The sequence below is a fragment of the Columba livia genome, unplaced genomic scaffold, assembly GCF_036013475.1.
Source record: "Columba livia isolate bColLiv1 breed racing homer unplaced genomic scaffold, bColLiv1.pat.W.v2 Scaffold_166, whole genome shotgun sequence".
Taxonomy (NCBI): domain Eukaryota; kingdom Metazoa; phylum Chordata; class Aves; order Columbiformes; family Columbidae; genus Columba; species Columba livia.
In genome coordinates, this window is record NW_027043062.1 from 139,789 (window position 1) to 158,098 (window position 18,310).

The 18,310-nt window shown below is 49.8% G+C and overlaps 1 protein-coding gene across 1 annotated transcript; it reads left to right on the forward strand.

Moving 5' to 3' along the window:
• The first annotated feature begins 289 nt into the window (after nucleotides 1-289).
• LOC135577897 (cilia- and flagella-associated protein 52-like) lies at nucleotides 290-17,160 on the forward strand. Its single transcript, XM_065048009.1, has 13 exons — nucleotides 290-410; nucleotides 1,142-1,278; nucleotides 1,801-1,929; nucleotides 2,838-2,937; nucleotides 3,393-3,509; nucleotides 9,903-10,003; nucleotides 10,953-11,123; nucleotides 12,680-12,828; nucleotides 13,495-13,640; nucleotides 14,820-14,971; nucleotides 15,595-15,697; nucleotides 15,860-15,971; nucleotides 16,634-17,160. Exons 1-13 carry the CDS (start codon nucleotides 369-371, stop codon nucleotides 16,807-16,809), a joined length of 1,635 nt encoding a protein of 544 aa, XP_064904081.1. The 5' UTR covers nucleotides 290-368; the 3' UTR covers nucleotides 16,810-17,160.
• Nucleotides 17,161-18,310: the final 1,150 nt, after the last annotated feature.

Consider the following 18,310-nt stretch of genomic DNA (forward strand, 5'->3'; position numbering starts at 1 on the left):
TTCAACATTAACAATTTTGGCCATCACTTATTACAAGGGTGACCGTGCTGTTCGACACGGGGTTGTTCTGCTGAACAGCTCTGGGGAGAACTGGAAGGTTCTTTTCCTTCCCCCCCCCTCGCCTTGTGAGGTAAACCGTGGGGAGCCAGTGGTTTCTGCAGCCCCTAAACTGTTGGCAGCCAGCGGATCTTTCACCCGTTTCTCTTGCAGGACATGTTCCCTGTGGCCTCATCTGCCACCTCGACAGGGAGCACATCCTGTACCCCCTGGGCTGTACGGTGCTGATTCAGCACCTGGACACTAAGAAACAGAGTTTCTTGCATGGCCACACCGATAACGTGTCCTGCGTTGTCGTGTCCAGGGATGGGATGTACGTCGCTTCAGGACAAGTCACCTGCATTGGATTCAAGGTGGGTAATGCTCTGATTTTAACCGCTTAGTATTGACCAGAGAAATTGGAGTTGGCTTGCCAGTGGTGGGAACACCTTTCGTTTATTTTTTCTTTGGTTGGAAAATAAATATCTGCAATGGGAAGATGTTGAAGGGAATGGGAAATTGTAGTTACTCCATTGCTGGATGTGCCTTTATGTTTTTGTAAAACATGAAGCAGTCTCCCTAGGATTGAGGGATTTTTAGTTCCAGTCCTTTTTATCCAAAGTGTTGTGGGCGTGTGGCAGCCAAAATCTCATTAGACATTAATTAATAAATGCTGGTTTATTTCAAGTGAGACCTGAGTTCCAGAGCTGCTTAGGACTTTCCAAAGCCCTTGACAGGTACCTACCTGCATTTTCAGACCTCTGAAGTTCTTTTCGTTTTATTTTTGCCTATTTGAAAGACCTCAAGACACTTGGAAGGGATCAGGTTTTAGTGCTTTCAGTATTTTAAAACCTAAGTCAAATACTCAGTGTCTCAGGGTAAATGTAGGTGCTGAAATGAAGCAGAGCTACTCAAGTGCTCAGCTGGAATAATGCTTCTTACAGCACCCAGTCTGAAGCCTCTTTGTGTCAGGGGTGCCCAGGGCTGCAGAGAAGCTTGGGCTGGGCTCCTTTGAACAACTTTCCTGCCAGAGAACGTTGTTCTCCCTGATCCTGCGAGTTACATCTCATGCTCTGCCATCCCCCCCTTCTGCTTTGCCCCGCAGGCAGACGTCATCCTCTGGGATTTCCCAAAGCAGGAGTTACTTGCTCGGCTCTCGCTGCACGAGGGCAAAGTCGAGGGACTCTCGTTCTCGCCCAGAGGCATTTATCTTGTGTCCCTGGGAGGCCAGGACGACGGCAGGTAAGGATTTCCGCTTCTTGGCACAAGATTTTTGACAAGAAACAGATTCTATGGGCGGCCTGAGACGTTTTTCCAGGGAGGGTGGTGAGAGCCTGTCCCGGGTTGGCCAGAGAGGTGGTGGCTGAACCATCCCTGGAGACATCCCAGGCCAGGCTGGACGGGGCTCTGAGCACCCTGAGCTGCTGAAGATGTCCCTGCTCACGGCAGGGGGGCACTGGGGAGCTGGGAAGGTCCCTCCAACCCAAGCTGTTCTGTGATTCTGTATGATTTGAGTCGTGCTCCGCAGAAGGAATCTGATAAATCCACGTAGCCTTGCTTCAGGAGCAGGGGATGTAAACTGCAATTCCACACTTTGGTGACAAGTTTTTTCTTGGGTAGAATCTCTACAAAGTTACTTCTGTTGTGTGTCCTGGTAGGAACAGACTGCAGGACAATAGGCTTTGTCTTGCTTTTGTCTTTTAGTAATTGACTTCCAAGCAATGTCAAAAAGCGAAGCTGTTTCAAGGCTTTCTTCTCCTGCAGGGTGATGGTGTGGGACGTCAGTAAGAGAGAGGCTGTGTGCGGGAGCCCGGCCTCGCCGCGCAGCGCCGGCAATGCCAACGTCGTCATGTGCTCCAGCTGCAGGGACGAGGTGTTTGTCACTGCTGGAAAGTAAGGGTTTGTGGAGAGGAACGAGCAGAGCGAGAGAACCCCTGGCCCTATTTCCTTTGACAAAGAGTCTTTATTTAACTCCAAGGAAACTCAAGCAACTGTGTGCTTGTGTTGTTTCTTTTTACTCTGAATGGACTCATGAATACCCATCAGGTTGTAGCTTTAAGGCATTTCTGCTTGTTCTCCATGTAACAAGATGTTTTCAGAGCAGCACACAGGGGCCCACGTGTGTCACTTCTGCTCCTGATAGCAGGATTTTGTACTCAGCATTCCCCGTGCAGTGTTTAACATATTTAGTTGCCAGTGTTTACACAAGAAAAGCAGTCAATGAGTGCCCCTGAACAATGGCTAATTAATGTCGAAACAATGATGTCTTGCCGGTCGTTGGATGATCTCCTGTCCTCACCAGATGTGATGTACAGTCGGTCACTGGCTTGTAACATAAGTTGTACAAAACGTCGCGTTTTGCAAGGATTTGCGGCAGCGCCCATATATCCAGGCTGACGTTTAAACGCGTTGAGGGCCTGCACCTCCCTGTACATCAGGGACGGCTTTGGATGCTCTTGGCTGCACTCGCACTTATGAGTGCTCGCCTTTGCAATTTTAGCACTTTGGGAAATGTAAGGGTGACTCTGCTTAAAGATGTGACATCGTCTCTGACATCGTCAATTAAATTGCACTAGGAAAGAGTTGAAAGTGTCCTCACATATGTTTTTGCTGAAGCCTTAAGATTTTTGATTTCCCCGGAAAAAGTTTCCATAAGAGACTTCTCTGATATTGTTCTTTTTCTCCGTATTGAAAGATCAGAATAATGGAGCCTTGTGAAGGCTTTTTACTTCTTGTAGTACTGAAAAAACTTGGAGGTTTCTGCATCTGTGGATTTGATCCCACTCTATTTGTTCTTATAGTTTCACCATTCGAGTGTGGGAACTCGATACAGCAACTAAAACAATCCATCCATCTGAATGCTACGCGGGGCAACTGAGAGGAATCACCGTGTGTGTTCAGGTACGTTTCAGCCAAGATGACTTTGCTAAACTAAGAAACTCTGTACAGACTAGAGAAAAACCACGAGTTTCTCTAATAATGCTGGAAATGTTGGTCCCAAGCGCGTGACGGCAGTGAAGTTCCTCAGCATTGGCCATGGCAGTTGATCTCCCACGGCCTCTGGGAAAGAGTGTTCTGGATGCTCCTCAAGAGAAGCAGCACGTGTTACGGTCACGGGCTCCGGCACCCGTATTTTTATGCTTCCAAATATGATCTAGATTTGGTTAGAAAGTGTCTGGCGTTCAGCAGTGTTCTGGATCTGTGCGTGTGATGGAACAGAAACATTGGCTGGGTTCCCCCAGGTGAACTCTTGGCAATCCACTGAACTAAAGCTGTTGATGCAGCCCAGTGTCAGGCGTGGGACACGGGTCTCAGTATCCAGACCGTGATCTCTTTTTCTTTATGCTTTCTTCTAGATGACAGACGATGATGGTGATTTTCATCTTGGCACGACGAGTGGAGATGTCCTGAAAGTGAACACAAGCAGCAAGGTGGTGACTGCCTGTGGGCCCCAGAAGAAGAAGTTGAGCATGGTGAGTAGCAGCTCTGTGACTCCAATTCTGTCCTTGTCCTGCTCTTTGTTAGTGACTGAAGGTAGAGCAACCTGCGGGAGAACCAGCACAAAGCGGATTCTCAGACTAACGCTTTTCCTGCGCTGTCAGTTCCTTGTGTCTCGGTCTTGATGCTGAAGGCTGAGCCCATTGTCCCGCCTTCGTTGAGCTTCATTTGGCTCAGAATTTGGGTTTTACTTGAATCTCGTGTGTCATCCCACAAACTCTTGTACAATTAATCTGGTAGACGTCATAGAAAGTGAAAAGCAGTAATAAAAATGGAGCAGTTCCTGACTTTTTTGCTTCTTTTAAGAAGATACAAGCTGGAGTGAGACAGAGGACGTTCCTGGGAAGGCTGGTGGAAGCGCTTGTTTGAGAGGCTTTCCCGCACTTACTGCTGTAAGGTCCTATAGTCAGATCTCACAAATGTGTTAAACTGTCTGGACTGAACTTTTCTTTTTGTGTTTGTTCCCCATCCCATTCCCCCACTTCCCTTCGTCTTTTTGCTGTTCTGATTCTGCCACTGATGAGGCAGAGATCTTACTGAAAAAGGCAGTATAAATCATGTAATTCAAGAGTTTATTGTAATGCGTATGCACAATTTGGACAAAACAAGGTTGCACAGGGTACATTGATTCTATTGCTTTTTAACTTCTGAGTTCTTGACTTCATAACCCCAAGGGTTTTTTTAACTGAGCTTTTTTTTGTCTCTAATTGGGACTCGTGGGTCTGAGCATCCTCAAACAGGAGTTATCTCCTGAATAAGGAGCTTCTGACCTGTGGTCGTACAAGAATTCTGCATGCAGGCAGCTGTAATGATAAAACAGTCGGCACCAGCTAGAACACTTGTTGTTGATTTCTCGTTATTTGGTGCTAGAAAAGGCTTCTTGTAGCGTCTCGGTCTATCCCTTGCCTAAGCTGGGATGTGTTTTGCGACTGCGTCAGCAGCACGCCCAGCAGCGAGCAGCAGGGGCAGCGCTGCCGCGGGAGGGCCGGCTGTGCTGGTGGGGATGCCGCGGGGCCGCTGTCCTGCGGGGCAGCAGATCTGCTCTGAGAGCAGCACAAGCCCACAGGGGCTGTAAGAGCAGTTCAGCAGTCAGCCCCAAAGAAAACGCTCCTCTGGGCTTGTTTCTCTCAACCTCCTGAACTTTGCTTGGACAGGTGCATCCAAACCATGTACGTGCCCGTTCCAGATGAAATATTTATTGCGTTACAAATGCAGGCCCATGTCTCCGGGATAACTTGGACCCATGAATCCTTTGAAATACAGTTCAATGTTGATCTGTTCCAGAAGGGTGGAGAAGTTATTACTTGTTTTTCCCACTTATATTGTAGGAATGCAAGTAGTTTTTCTCTGTGTCCCTCTTAAAGGACAGGAATGGATGTGTTTTGTTTTCCTGCTGGCAATGGTAAGTTCGCTGCAGGTGTGTCCCCGTGTGGGGACACCCGCACTGGCCGCGGTTGAGCCCCTTGTCCGGCTGCCCCCCTGCAGGGCTTTGCGTCCACGCAGGACCCGTGGCTGCTCTGTGCTGTCTCTTAGGCCAAGGTCTTGGTGACTGTCACCTCCCCTTCCAATGCCTGCGTGCTTTGAGTCCTTCTCCATCTCGCAGCACGTGCACCTCGCCCAGAGCCCCTGGTTGAAGCCACCCGAGGGCCTGAACTCCCGTGTCCTCAGGGCTGAGGGAAAGGTGCCAAATGCACTTGAAACAAAAGTTCACCAAAAATACACTTCTGAGAGCACTGCTAAAGAAGCCGTCAGGCAGGGTCACGAGCAGGATGCTGTGCCGTTTGGGGGTCCAAAAGAAAAAGCCAAGGCTCAAAGCCAGAGCACAGTCCAGTGCGTACTGTGAGGGGTTTTATCGTAAGGCAGATCCATAGGAACGGCAGTTTGTGGCAGAGACCTTTGGAGCATCATGAGCTTCAGCTGACATGGCTTCTGAGAGTGAAAAGCTGAGGGAAAACAGGCCCCTTGACTGTGCAAGAGGTTGACAAGGTGTTGAGGAGAAGGGAAGATCCAGAAGTGGGTCTCATCACAGCCGCCTGCCAGCCTTGTGGACGAGCCCTGAGCTGGTAGGCGCTAATCTGGCTTCAGCTTGGGTTTGTGACTGTAATGTGGTGGCAGCTTCTTAGGATGTGGCACTGGTCGTTGGGGGAGCCGGGAGAGAAAAGGAGACATTCCCGTTGGATGGAAATAGCGAGGAGTCCTCCCAGTCTCCTCCTTTCCCCTCCCGCTTCAAACAGGCGTTCCTGTTCACAGGCTTTTCGGTCAGACGCGCTCAGCCCCGTCAGCCCTTCTCCTCTTGCTCTCTCCCTCGCTCTTCCCAATGCGCTTCCCTTGTGCCCGAGGAGGGGAATTCACCAGGGCAAACCCGTGTTGCTGCCGTCACTGGGAAGGCGCTGGGACGTTTTTCTCTGCAGTTACTGTCAGTGCCTCGGCCACCAGCTCCGTGCTGTGATTCCCTTTCCGCCCACCCCCTGCACATCTCTGCACACAAATCATGCCTTGTCACTGGACTGTCAACAAGTGCTCGCTGGACACACGTAGGATCTCGTGTTTTACGGCAGAAATTTCCAGTTGTAGCCTCACCTCCAGTGCCGAAAGAGGTATTTTGCAGATGTTTTTTCGAGTCAAAACCACAGCGTTTATCAAAACAAAACTATTTGCATCCTTGTTTCCACACAATTTAGTCCATCCCGTTGCTAACCAAGACATCTTGTGTGTCTTTCTTGAAAATGTACCTTGCATTAGCACTTGTACCAAAACTTCTCCCCTCCGGAGCCACGCATTGCAATGCTGTCTGTGTTTGAGAACAAACCTCTGCAACCCATGTTCACCAGTTGCACCGGGGAATTACGATCCGGTGGCAAAGCATGAAACTGCAAACCTGGAGTCCACAGCCACCCCACGCCGAGCACATCTGTAAAGGGTTTAGATACTGCGGGGTGAGGAGGCGATTCTATTGAAAACAAGGTGGGGCACCCTTAAAGGAACTTTGCCTTTAGATACATAAGAACGTGTTGATTGTATAGACACGATCTGAAGATTTCTTGGTTTCTGTTTTGAAGAGGAGTGGCAAAATAGTTTGTTATGATGAAGCAACTTGTTTTCCATCTACCTGGAATGAAGTTTAAGTGCCTGTCTCTAAGGTGTATAAAGACTGGAATAAACAGCAGCATTAATTTTGCTCCCTGCCGCGGGCCTGAGGAGCTGTAAGGCACCCGTTGGAATGTGAAGAGGGATGTACAATTGCAAACGCATGTTCAGAAGTAGTTGGAGTGATTTGCATTGTAAAAAGAAATAAATATTGACAGGAGATGCGCTGGAAGAGTTCACAGAGCGCTCAAGAACTTTGCAAGAGATCCGAGTGGGACAAAGAGCAGGAATCCCTGCAGGAAGGGACCGGGCAGGCTGCAGTTCTGATGGGGTTTTTATTTATAGTCGTACTTGAAAGCGCTGGTTTCTTTGGGTGAGCAGTCAATAATGAATGGAGATATTTTTAACCCTCTACGTTAGACTCTGCATTTCACCTACAAGAGCACTGGCAGCTGTAATCAGATAAACTCCGTAGTCATAGGTTGCATTTGTAATGCTGCCACCTGCCATAACGCTGAACCCAAAGGGCGTCTGAGGTGGAAGATTTTACAGGCAAAACCGCAGACCAGGAGCTCAGCAGCCAGGTGATGGGCCCGTGATAACAGGGGACTCGCCAAACGCTGCCAGCGCCTCGGAGGAAGTTTCCAGAAGCATTGCTCAGAAACCGCTCTGCTTGTGGATCGTCTTTCTAATGCAAAAGAATCCCTTTGTTCTTGTGCGTTTGCTGAGAATATTTGCACGAAACCCGGCGCCGCTGCCGCTGTGAGAATGTGGCAGAAGATCCTCTCCGCAGGTCGTGTTTGTCACCCATCAGGAGACTGCGGATGTGCTGCTGCTGGAGCCGGCGAACGGGGAGCTCAGTGCTGGTGAATCACAGAGCGGGAGAGCGTGTGTCAGGTTCTTTTCTGCAGCCCATGGTTGTTTGATCCTCAAGTTAAATCGTCTTTAAGCCGATGCGTAGGTAGGTGTGAGGCTGCCTGCATTGCCAGCGCTGGAATGCACAGTAACGCTTATGGTGATTTGGGGTTTTTTCCTTTAAAACGTGTAAGCAAGCCTTTAAAAACAACCGATTGCTTCTATTTGCGTGGATAATCGAAGCAAAGGAATTTTCCCAGATTCATCAGACCTTGCCTGTGGCTTTTTCCGTGTCTTTTCTGGGTCTAAACAGCTCAGATGTCCATTTTGTTTTCTCTTCTTTCTTCACTTCTTCTGTCTCCTTCCTTAGACCTTCAGTCCTTTCCGCGAACAAAACCAACACTTTGTGGCTTTGGTTTTTCTAAACCCTCTGAAGGTGTTAAATGCTGAACATTTCCCGGGCTTAGGCCAGATTAATGCTTGAGAAGCACAGGAAGGCTGGGGGTGCTGCTTAGATGTCAGACTTTGAATCCTAAAGCAGCGACATCTGTGTGTGTTCCCCAGTCACAAGTCAAGCCCACGACAGGGGTTTCTTCCTGGGGAATAAATACAGAATTACTCTGAGTCGCCTCTTGGTCGCTCTTTGAGAATTGACTTCTTGGTGCTTTCACAACACTAAATGCTGGAGCTGGGCATTGTTTTTCCCCGAAGAGCCACCACCAAACAGAAATTGTTGTTTTCCCATAATGGCTCGGGCTTAAAGGAGAAACAATCTGAACGTTGCAAACCTGCTGGTGGGATCCCAAGGGCTGGCAATGGTGCTTATGAACCTGGGAGCGGCAAATGCTGCTGCAGTCTGGACTGTGACTTACGGTGTCAGTCCAACAGCTCCTGCCCGTCCCTGCGGGTCTGTCTGGGCGGAACAGCCGCCGGCCACAGGTTCTGCAGGCGCCTCTGGGATGGGAACTTCGTTTTCAGTTCCAGTTTGGTGGCACAAAGCTCCTTTATTTCATGGTTTTGTCCTTTCCATTTCACTCATGCAGAAGTTCGCCTAAGCTCGTAGGGATATTTTCCCAAGTTAGAATATCAGGAGAGTCCAGCGTAGGGCAACAAAGATGCTGAAGGGAGTGGAGCACCTCCCTTATGAAGAAAGGCTGAGGGAGCTGGGTCTCTCTAGTTTGGAGAAGAGGAAGCTAAGGGGGGACCTTATTAATGTCTATAAATATATAAAAGGTGAGTGCCGTGAGGATAGAGCCAGGCTCTTCTCAGTGGCAAACAATGACAGGACAAGGGGTAATGGGACCAAGCTGGAACACAAGAGGTTCCACTTAAATTTGAGAAGAAACCTCTTCTCAGTAAGGGTGCCAGAGCACTGAACAGGCTGCCCAGGGGGGTGTGGAGTCTCCTTCCCTGGAGACATTCAAAACCCGCCTGGACATGTCCCTGTGCGACCTCACCTGGGCGTTCCTGCTCCATGGGGGGATTGGACTGGATGATCTTCTGAGGTCCCTTCCCATCCCAAACATACTGTGATACTGTGATACTGTGATTTAACCCCACAGAAGTCATTTCACTCCTTTGGCAGCCTATCTTGGAGTCTCTTGGTGATTTTCAAGAATTAATCTGTTGTACATGGAACAGTAATATTACTTCACAGGTGGCAGAACTGAAGCAGATCTGACTCTTCTTACACTTGTATTTTGTGGAATGCTGAGGACTGTTTTCATTTGTTTGGGTGTTTTTTGTTGATTTTGTTGTCATGCATTTTTTTTCCTGTAGCCTGGTACTTTATCCACCGAACAGCATTTCTCCTTTTCCAGTGGCTGGCCTCCCGTTGATCTGCTCTGCTCAGTAACAGCAGAAACCCGTGTTGACCATGGGCTGACTCATTTCCAAAGCTTTCCTGTGACAAACGTATTTGATTACTAATAGGTGGGAGATGGGATTGCATCTTTCAGGCAGAGAGAGAGGCCTGAGACGCAGAGGATCATCCTAAAAAGAGCTGTAGGAAAGACCATTGAAGCTGAGTTGTATCCTCTGTTGTTTTCGTGGCTGTTGGATGAAGGACACGCGGAAGGAAAAGCGCGAGTGCCGCTCCACGATGTGGGTATCGCTTGCTGCGATGAGGTCAGGCTCTGTACGTGGTCCCAGCTGCTCTGAAGAATCCAAGATAATGCTGTTTGCTCGCTCCTCGTACTGTATTAGTTCATATAGGCCTGCAATTAATAACTCTTTTCTCCCTTCTCCCTCTAGAGAGCCACTCTTTAGCCCAGGTCAGTGACAAAATACTGACAAAGCCATATTGGAGTGAGATAAGCACCGCCGTCGGGAGCCCGGTAGAGACTCCGTTGTGCTGTTCAGCGTGGCTGCAGCAGCAAGGAGCCTCTGCTCCCATCCGATTGCGTTTTCATCCTGTTTTCTCCTAGGGAGTCACAGCTTTGCTTTTGCCGAAGACAGGAGGTTTAATAGTCGGCACCGGAGAAGGGACTGTAGCTCTCTGTACAGGCTCAGACTGCCAAGTAAAGAAGTGAGTTTGTAGATGGAAGAATCAGGAGGGGAGAGGTGACAATTCCTCCAAAAGGGTCACGGTCTGAGAACCAATCATTTCTATGGAAAGGCATAATCCAAGTCAGTCTCAGTTTTTCAGTCCTGCAGACACAATACACGGTCTGGTTCCAGCGTCATGAGGTTGGAGCAAACTGAAAATGACTGCGTGCGTTTGCAGGGAAGTGCCCTCTGATCCTTCCTTGGAAATGACTGTTGTTTCCTTTGGAGCAGTAGGAGTCAGATCCTAAATTGATGCCAAGCCAGACAGATTTGTTGAAGTCAATAGAATGATGCTTATTTACGCCGGGTGAGAAAGAGTAGTAGTTGCCATCTCCAAAAGGGTTTGTTGGGGGTCATGGGATTGTAAAGCAGGGCTCTGCTAATTTGATAGGCACGTGTCTGGAAGTGCTGGAGTATTTGCAAGGCTTTTTTCTGCATACCAGATAGAAAGCTGCAGGCGTCATTTCCCCATACGTGATTTGAAAATTGGGCTCACACCTACTCATTTGGCATTGCTTGAATATCCCCTTCAAGTGTACAGTTCTGCAAGCTTAGCTTTGTACGACTGAAACTATTCCCAGAAGGTCTAAACTGTCTGGAAATATCCTTGAAAGTGGGATATTGAAGTGCACTTGAGCAAGAATATCAACAAAGCTGTTGTTACCTTAGGCCCTGGTGCAGGAAATCAAGTCTCCAAAGCGCTGCCTGTGCCAGCCCTGGCAGAGCAGCAGGTGGGACGGGCAAGATCATGGGAAGTAGGAAACGTGACTGGGAATGGAATGTTAGTCCTGCCCACGCTCTTGCATCTTGATATCACAGCCTAGTGCGGAGCTTTTTGGGGAAACAGCGACAGTCGAATTCTCGAGAAGCTGGAAAATGAAAGTTCCTCGAGGTCAATGTATGGCCAAACCTTTGCTTTCTTTGCACAGGAGAATGCGAGTTGAAGGTGCTGTCGCTTCCCTGACGTGTAGAGGTCGGGACGACCAGTTCTTTCTAGGGACAAATAAAGGCCAGATGCACCGCAGTGCCTACGCTACATTTAAAGAGGAGCTGGTCGCCGTCTGTCACACCGAAGCCGTCAACGACATTGTTTTTCCTGAGTGAGTATAACGGGCTGGGCTGTATTTGGCTGGTGCAGAAGCTTGAGGAGCTGCCGCTGGGGTCAGGGTGCCTGTGTGCGCAGCTTTTACCACAGGAACCCAGAGCCTGGTACCATCTGTTGGGATGATTGATACGGGCGATGCTGTCACCTGCCCAAAAAACGCCGGGGTGACGGTGAGCAGCTGCTTCAAAGCAGAAGGCAGCAGTTCAGTTGGAGCACTGGAAAAATCACTGATCTGCAGAAAGGATGATAAGTAAAAAGACCTGAATTATTGATGTTTGGGCAGCGGCAGGGATGGCAGCCTCCCCCTTTTGTCCCAGGGTCGCTCTGCATTTGTCTTGTGAACGCACAGCAAATGTTCCCTTCCTGGGTAGTAGCATCGTGACTCTTTCTTTTGTTTTTTTAAACCCACAGTGGATCATCTCTCCAGATGGAAAATGGGATTTTGATCCAAATGAACATTTTTGGCGTATTTTTATTGCTTCGCTTCTCGGCCCAGCACAAAGGATCAGATGTCACCGAGGTGCAGGGAGTGCAGGGTGCAGGAAGCGCTCCTCCCTGCCTGCCGCCAGCCTCAAACCCACATCTTCTCATTTAATGAGAAAATCAGGTGGAGCTTTAGGGTGATGTGCTGCTGATACCGCTGATTGACACGCCTGTGTCACAGCCATTAGTGCTGACTGTAAGGACTACAGGACTACATCCTTGCGTAGATGTTTGAACTTCTTATCTGTTGCCTGCTCTTGAACAAAGCCTATTGCTGATGGGGAAATACGGGCTTAATTTCCCTGCTCTGGCTTATTTCAGAATCCTTCACTTGCTGATGTTATCCTGGTTGATAAAGCACCCGTGCAAGCTGGGCTTGAAAGAGGCCACACTTGTGTTGTGCCGGTTTTCTCTGTCCTGGTTCATCTTTCTGGGCACTGATGGTGCTGTTGAACAAAAGCTCGCGGTACCTTTCTAGATGTCACTTTCTGTTGCATCCCTAGGACGAGTGGCTTAGAGCTTATTTCAAAGCACTGTGTCCCATGGCTTTTGAAATGCTGCAGGTCTTGTTTTATTCCAACATTTATAACAAGTGTATTATGAACAGACTTTGCCATCATTTCTATTGCCTTCAGTGCTGTTGAATGGGAATCATCCAGTAAGCAAGATAACAAATGACATCTTTACAATGTGAGGCTGCTGTTAGTGGCTGATGTTAAACCTGGGCAGTCAGCACTTTTACACCCACTTTTGTGTCTATTCTATATAACACATGAAGTTGTTTAGAGATTGAATATGGGGAATAAACGTCACAGCTTCAGCAGAAAGAGGTCTTTTAGTTTCCCTTTAACTGTTCCTTAAAATGAATCTTTGAAGAGAAAGAGAAAGATGATGTGAGAAAGGTGATCCTCCAAAAAAAGGCTTTTGTCTTAGCCATGGGGATCCCTGTGGGGCAGATCCCAGCTGCAGGTTAGCAAAGCCGAGCTTTGGAGGCCGATTTGAGCTGTGACAAACAAGGAGCGTTTCTGTGTGCCCCTCCTCGTTCCCTCTCCTCTCTGAACTCTCCAGGGGACATTCGGACTTGTTCGTTACCTGCTCCACAAATGACATTCGAGTGCGGTACACGCCGGAACGTCTGGAGCGGCTGCGAATCACCGTCCCCAACGTCACCCGCCACGCGGTCGAGGTGACGAGGGACGGCATGGTCATCGTTTCAGGTGATGGTCAGTCCAGAGCCGTGGTTGCTCAACTTAATAAACATCAGTATGTTAAAACGAAGAGAAGATTGACTTGGGAAAGCGTTTAAATGGAGTTCATGGCGACACCCAAAGGCCTCTTTGCTTGCAGCTGGTGCGATGGACTTTGCTGGCAGCCCCGCTGTCCTGGTGCTGCAGTTGCGGTGAGGGTAGAAGGCAAGGGCTGGAGACCTTGCTTTGGATCAGTGAATTCCGGCAATCCAGAATGCGGTTCAGTCTTATTTAAATTACCTAATTCTAAAATATCAACCTTGTTGTGTGCAGCAGCTTCACCTGTGATGTATGTAGAGCACATTTGCAGAAAGCCGCCGTCCATCGCCGTGTGCAAGTTGCTGACACAGGGACTCCTGCAGTCCTAGAGCAGCCGTGCAGCCTCCCCATGGTTACCAAACCGCTTTGTCCACAGCCAGAATCCAAAAGCAATTCCATTTCAACAGTGTGTTTGGGACCGTAGCTCTGCGGGCTCATCTGCAGTACAGTGGTTTTCACGGGTATGCTGGTGATCTAACAGCGTGGGCCTTATGTGGGAACTTCTTTATAAAAAGGGGTTGGTTTGGAAAGGAAAGAGCGACAACAGTGTGAGGAAAGTCTGTGCGCCCGGGCAGTCTCTTTCTTTCTGTTCATCAGCTTGGAATGACGGGAAAATCCGCGCCTTTGTGCCCGCTACGGGAGAGCCAATGTACGAGATCAACAACGCCCATAACCTGGGAGTGACGGCAATTGCTGCGACCAGCGACTGCAAACAGATCATTAGCGGAGGAGGTGACGGGCAGGTAATTTGTGCTTCAAAACCTGGAGCAGCTTCGTGCGCTCATCACAGGGCCTGCAAATTGCCTGGAAGTGCTCAGTCAGAACGGGAGCTGTTCTGAGCTGCCGCTTGAGCCAAGGGCTGAGTTCAAAGATATCAGCTTTTGAGATGTGCTGTTGTTCTCAGAGGGCATCATGTAAAACAGTGCCCCGATTTCTTCTGGCATGGCCGTTTTGGAAATCTTTCTAATGCAGAATATGCTCTTAATCCTTTTTGTTCATTTGTCTCTGCCCTCTATTTGGCTGTATTTGTGCAGCTGAGACAGAATTACAACTAAAGGTTGGTTAAGCAGAAAGGAGAACCGCAGGGGCGCACTTGCAGTACTCGTTGGGAACACAAAAAAGCTGCTCTGCGATGCCAATGGTTCTGTCAGAATCAGTCCTCAGGAAGCTGTGACTTCAGGGTTGCTGAAGGGATCGGGATGCTCTGAGCTTTGAGCAAGTGGCAACTGGACATCCAGATCCCTTCGGGAACTCGGCATCAGCCTCGAAAGCGTGGAAGGTCAGCTCTTCTCTGCCTTTGATGCCCGTGTCTAAATGTCTAAATTTTCCCTGGGATTTGGCCCTAGTGGAATGTCGAGGTGAACAGACATTGCAATGTTTGGCACTAGTGGGACAGGACGTGCAAGGTGTGAAGGATCAAGGCCTCAAAGCAGAAAGATTTTGGCTGTTACCAGCACAGGGAAAAGAGGTGCTTTCAGGCACGTGTTTCACATCGAAGCTTTAAAGAGCTGTTTTGTATTTCCTTCCTGGCATTCTCTGTAGGACAAATAGCGGGTAGCTCCTTTCTATTCCATTGCAGCAGCTTTGTGCTTTGATCTTGAAAGCACCACTGGCAATAGATCGTGGACTGGGTGGTTTTTCCTGATCAAGAGCTGTGTAAAATGAAGCATGGGAGAGCGGGCACTTGGCAAAACCAAGGCCTGGGGTTGATGGCCACGAATTCCTGAAGCAAGTGGATTACACTGTGGAGAACTCAGTTGAGCTTCACAGGTCAGCTGCACCAATAACCCACAGGCCAATGGAGACGGTTGGGACTGAGCTGCTGTACGCGTTGGCAGAGAAAGGCAGAGTTCAGGAAAGCTCCTCCTGAGCTCCGGCAGGACCAGCTGGTACCAGAGCAGATGTGTGTTGCTGATTTTCAGGTGAGGATCTGGAATATTGGTGAGAAAACCCAGAAGCTGAGGGAAGTTCTGAAGGAGCACAGAGGTGCCGTGTCCTGCATCAAGACTAATAAGAACGACAAAGAGGGTGTCACAGCCAGCCTGGACGGAACGTGCGTCATCTGGGATCTTGAGTAAGGCGACAGATTAGTATTGCGAAGGCACTTGGAGTGCTGGTAATATCTGTAGGGTCACTGTGCCCGGTTTGGGACACCACATAGCGAGGAGGAGGGGAAAAAGAGCATGAAGACATAAAAACTTGTAGAAAGAACAATCGGGTCAGGGAATGTAGAACCTCCAATTCGAGAAGCTTTTCAGAACAGCTCAGACAAACCTTTGTCTGCGGTTGTTTTCCTGTGCGGGATCCTGCTTGGCCAAGGTGGAGCGGGTGAGTTCCCAAGTTTGCCACTAGCTCTGTTTTCCAGAACTTTGTGACTCGTGTCGAGCTCTTGCGGATCTGCAGACTTTCTGCACTGGGGTGAGGCCGAGGACACCTTGGCATAGGGAACAGCACCTGGAAAGCATTCTGGGTTTAAACATTTCATTTCGTACGACAGCAGATCAAGAGTCCTACAGGGCAGCTGTGATGGAAACAGAACTGATAGCCTAACGGGCTTCATGGAACCCTGAACTCAGAGCAGTGCCTGAGAATATCCAAGGAGAGAGATCTGATGTACAGCACAGGCAGAGACATTCCAGGCAGGCAAAGTTTGGGTTTTGACGCTGTTGCTCTGTCTCATTTTGGGGTGTTTTGCAGGCGTTACGTGAGAAAAGAAATGATCCTAGACAACACATTGTTCAAATGCGTGTGTTACCATCGCAGAGAGTACCAGATCATCACCAGTGGAACAGACAGAAAGGTGAGCAAAGCAGCAGGAACTCTGCAGTGCACAACACACGGTCTGGCGCTGGTTCTGGGGTGAAACTCCTGTCCCTGCACAGCAGGTTGTGTCCCAGGGCGGTGCTGAAACCCGTGTGCTGCTCACGGCCAGCTGAGCGCCCCGCTCTGCTCTGCTCTCTAGATTGTGTACTGGGAAGTGCTCGATGGCTCCGCAATCAGAGAAGTGCAAGGCTCTCTGTCGAGCTCCATCAACGGGATGGACATCACATCGGACGGGGCGTCCTTTGTCACAGGCGAGTGCGTGGTTGGAGCTGGAGAAAGGAGGTCGTATTAAGATCAGGAAAAGCAAGGCAGTGAACCAAGGATCTCAGTACAGTGCGAAAAAGCTGAAAAAAGGGGTCAGCTAAAGGGGAAAAGAACATGAATCACCGAAGAAAAATACTGTGGTTCAGGCTGTAGTTCAGACTGGGAAGATGCTGCTGTAGCTCACTGGGATCTGCTGGTGAAGGTCCTGAGCCCTTCACTGGACACTGACCGCAGCAGAACAGAAGCAGTTTTTGCCATAATGCCCAAGAAAACATATCCTGCTCTTCCTAGGAACACCGAAGCGTTCCCCTGCCTGGGAGCGGGGAACAAAAAGCAGCAGAACTCGGTGTATCACAGTATCACAGTATGTTTGGGATGGGAAGGGACCTCAGAAGATCATCCAGTCCAATCCCCCCATGGAGCAGGAACGCCCAGGTGAGGTCGCACAGGAACATGTCCAGGCGGGTTTTGAATGTCTGCAGAGAAGGAGACTCCACACCCCCCTGGGCAGCCTGTTCAGTGCTCTGGCACCCTCACTGAGAAGAAGTTTCTTCTCAAATTTAAGTGGAACCTCTTGTGTTCCAGCTTGGTCCCATTACCCCTTGTCCTGTCATTGTAATCGTTTGTTCTTCCTCTGTGCCTGATGCAGGTGGTGACGACCATCTGGTGAAGCTGTGGGACTATAAGGAGGGCACGGTGACTCACGTGGGAGTGGGCCACAGCGGCAACATCACCCGCCTCAAGATCTGCCCCGCGAACAAGTACATGGTGAGCGTGAGCGCGGACGGTGCCGTCCTCATCTGGAAACAGCCCAGCTCGGGCTGACAGCCGGTGCCGGAGCTGCTGGGCTGCTGCTTCCCCGGCCGGCCCTGGAAATGCTCTTTTCTTACCACTCAGTTTGTTGTCAATCGGTTGTTCTCTTAGAGTAAACAGTATATTTCTGCTCCCTGGTATGCATTTACCAGGTCCTTAGATACCCTTTCTAGCTCAATTTTTTTCAGTGGAGCTAAGAATTTGCTGCTTGTTTTGGATTCATCACTTCCGAAAATCACCTTGGCAGTTGTTGTAACAGTTTGCGTTGTTACTGCCGCCTTTCCTGCCCGTCTCAGCATCATCTGCCTTGTACGTCTACTCATTTGTGGGCTCTCTCTTGCTTTCACATGGTCTCTCTCTTCTCTGCACTCTCCTGTCTCGTATTTAATGAATAACTTGTTGTTTCAATTCAGTCTGCTGTGTTTAGTGCAGACAGCAGTGCAGGCAGTGGTGCAGACAGGCGTGGAGACAGTGGTGCAGGCAGCGCACAGGCAGCGCACAGGCAGCGCACATGCGGAGCACAGGCAGAGCACAGGCAGAGCACAGGCAGAGCACGGGCAGCGCACAGGCAGAGCACGGGCAGCGCACGGGCAGCGCACAGGCAGAGCACAGGCAGCGCACAGGCAGAGCTGGACCATGCCCAGTCTCCCAGCCCCACCGGTTCTCCCCAGCTCAGCCCCGGGTACAACCCGCGGCAGTGGGACGGGGTGTCTGAAAGCACATTTCCCCTCGGCCGCACGGGTGTTCCAGCCTGTGCCAAGGGACGGGAGCGGCTCCAATACAGAAAACATTGTCCGATGGCAAAGCCCAGACAGTGGGGACCACGTTTTCCCTTTGTTTTTATTATTATTGTGATTGGCAGCATGACAATGGATTTCTGCCGGGCCTGGAACAGCTCAGCTCAGACCTGCTCAGGCTTTTTTCTTGAGCTTATCCTGACACCCAAGTGCCTCCCTGGGGCAGAGACTCTTGCCCAGGCAGAGGAGACGTTTCCAACACTGTCCTGTCACCGTGTCTCCCTGATCAAACCAAAACTCTCCGTGTCTTTAATATCCATCCCAGCTGTCTGGTGCCCGAGGCACCGGGACAGTTCGTGCCATAACAACACGGAATTTTCCAGAATAGTGAGCAAGCGTTTTCCCCCCCTGCTTGCATTGGACGTTTTCATTTTCCCCACCCCAAATTTGCTCCCAAGTCTGCAGCATGCTGCAGCGCCGATGGATGTTGGATTCAGCCTGAACAGGAAGGCATCGCGTTCAGAACGGTTTGAAGGGGGAAGGTCGCACACACGATATTGTTGAAAGGCAGATCAGCATAGCGAGCATTCCTGGCGCCCGCTCCAACCTGCAAACGCTTTGGATTGGAATGGACTGGCGGTACCTGTCAGAAAGGAATCGCTGCCTGCGCCCCGGCGCTTGGGAAGATGCTGCTCAAGAAGAACCCCAGCAGGGTTTTAGGTCCTTGGCTGATGGGAGCTGGTTTTCTTCCCCGCATCAGCGTGGCAGGGCGTTCA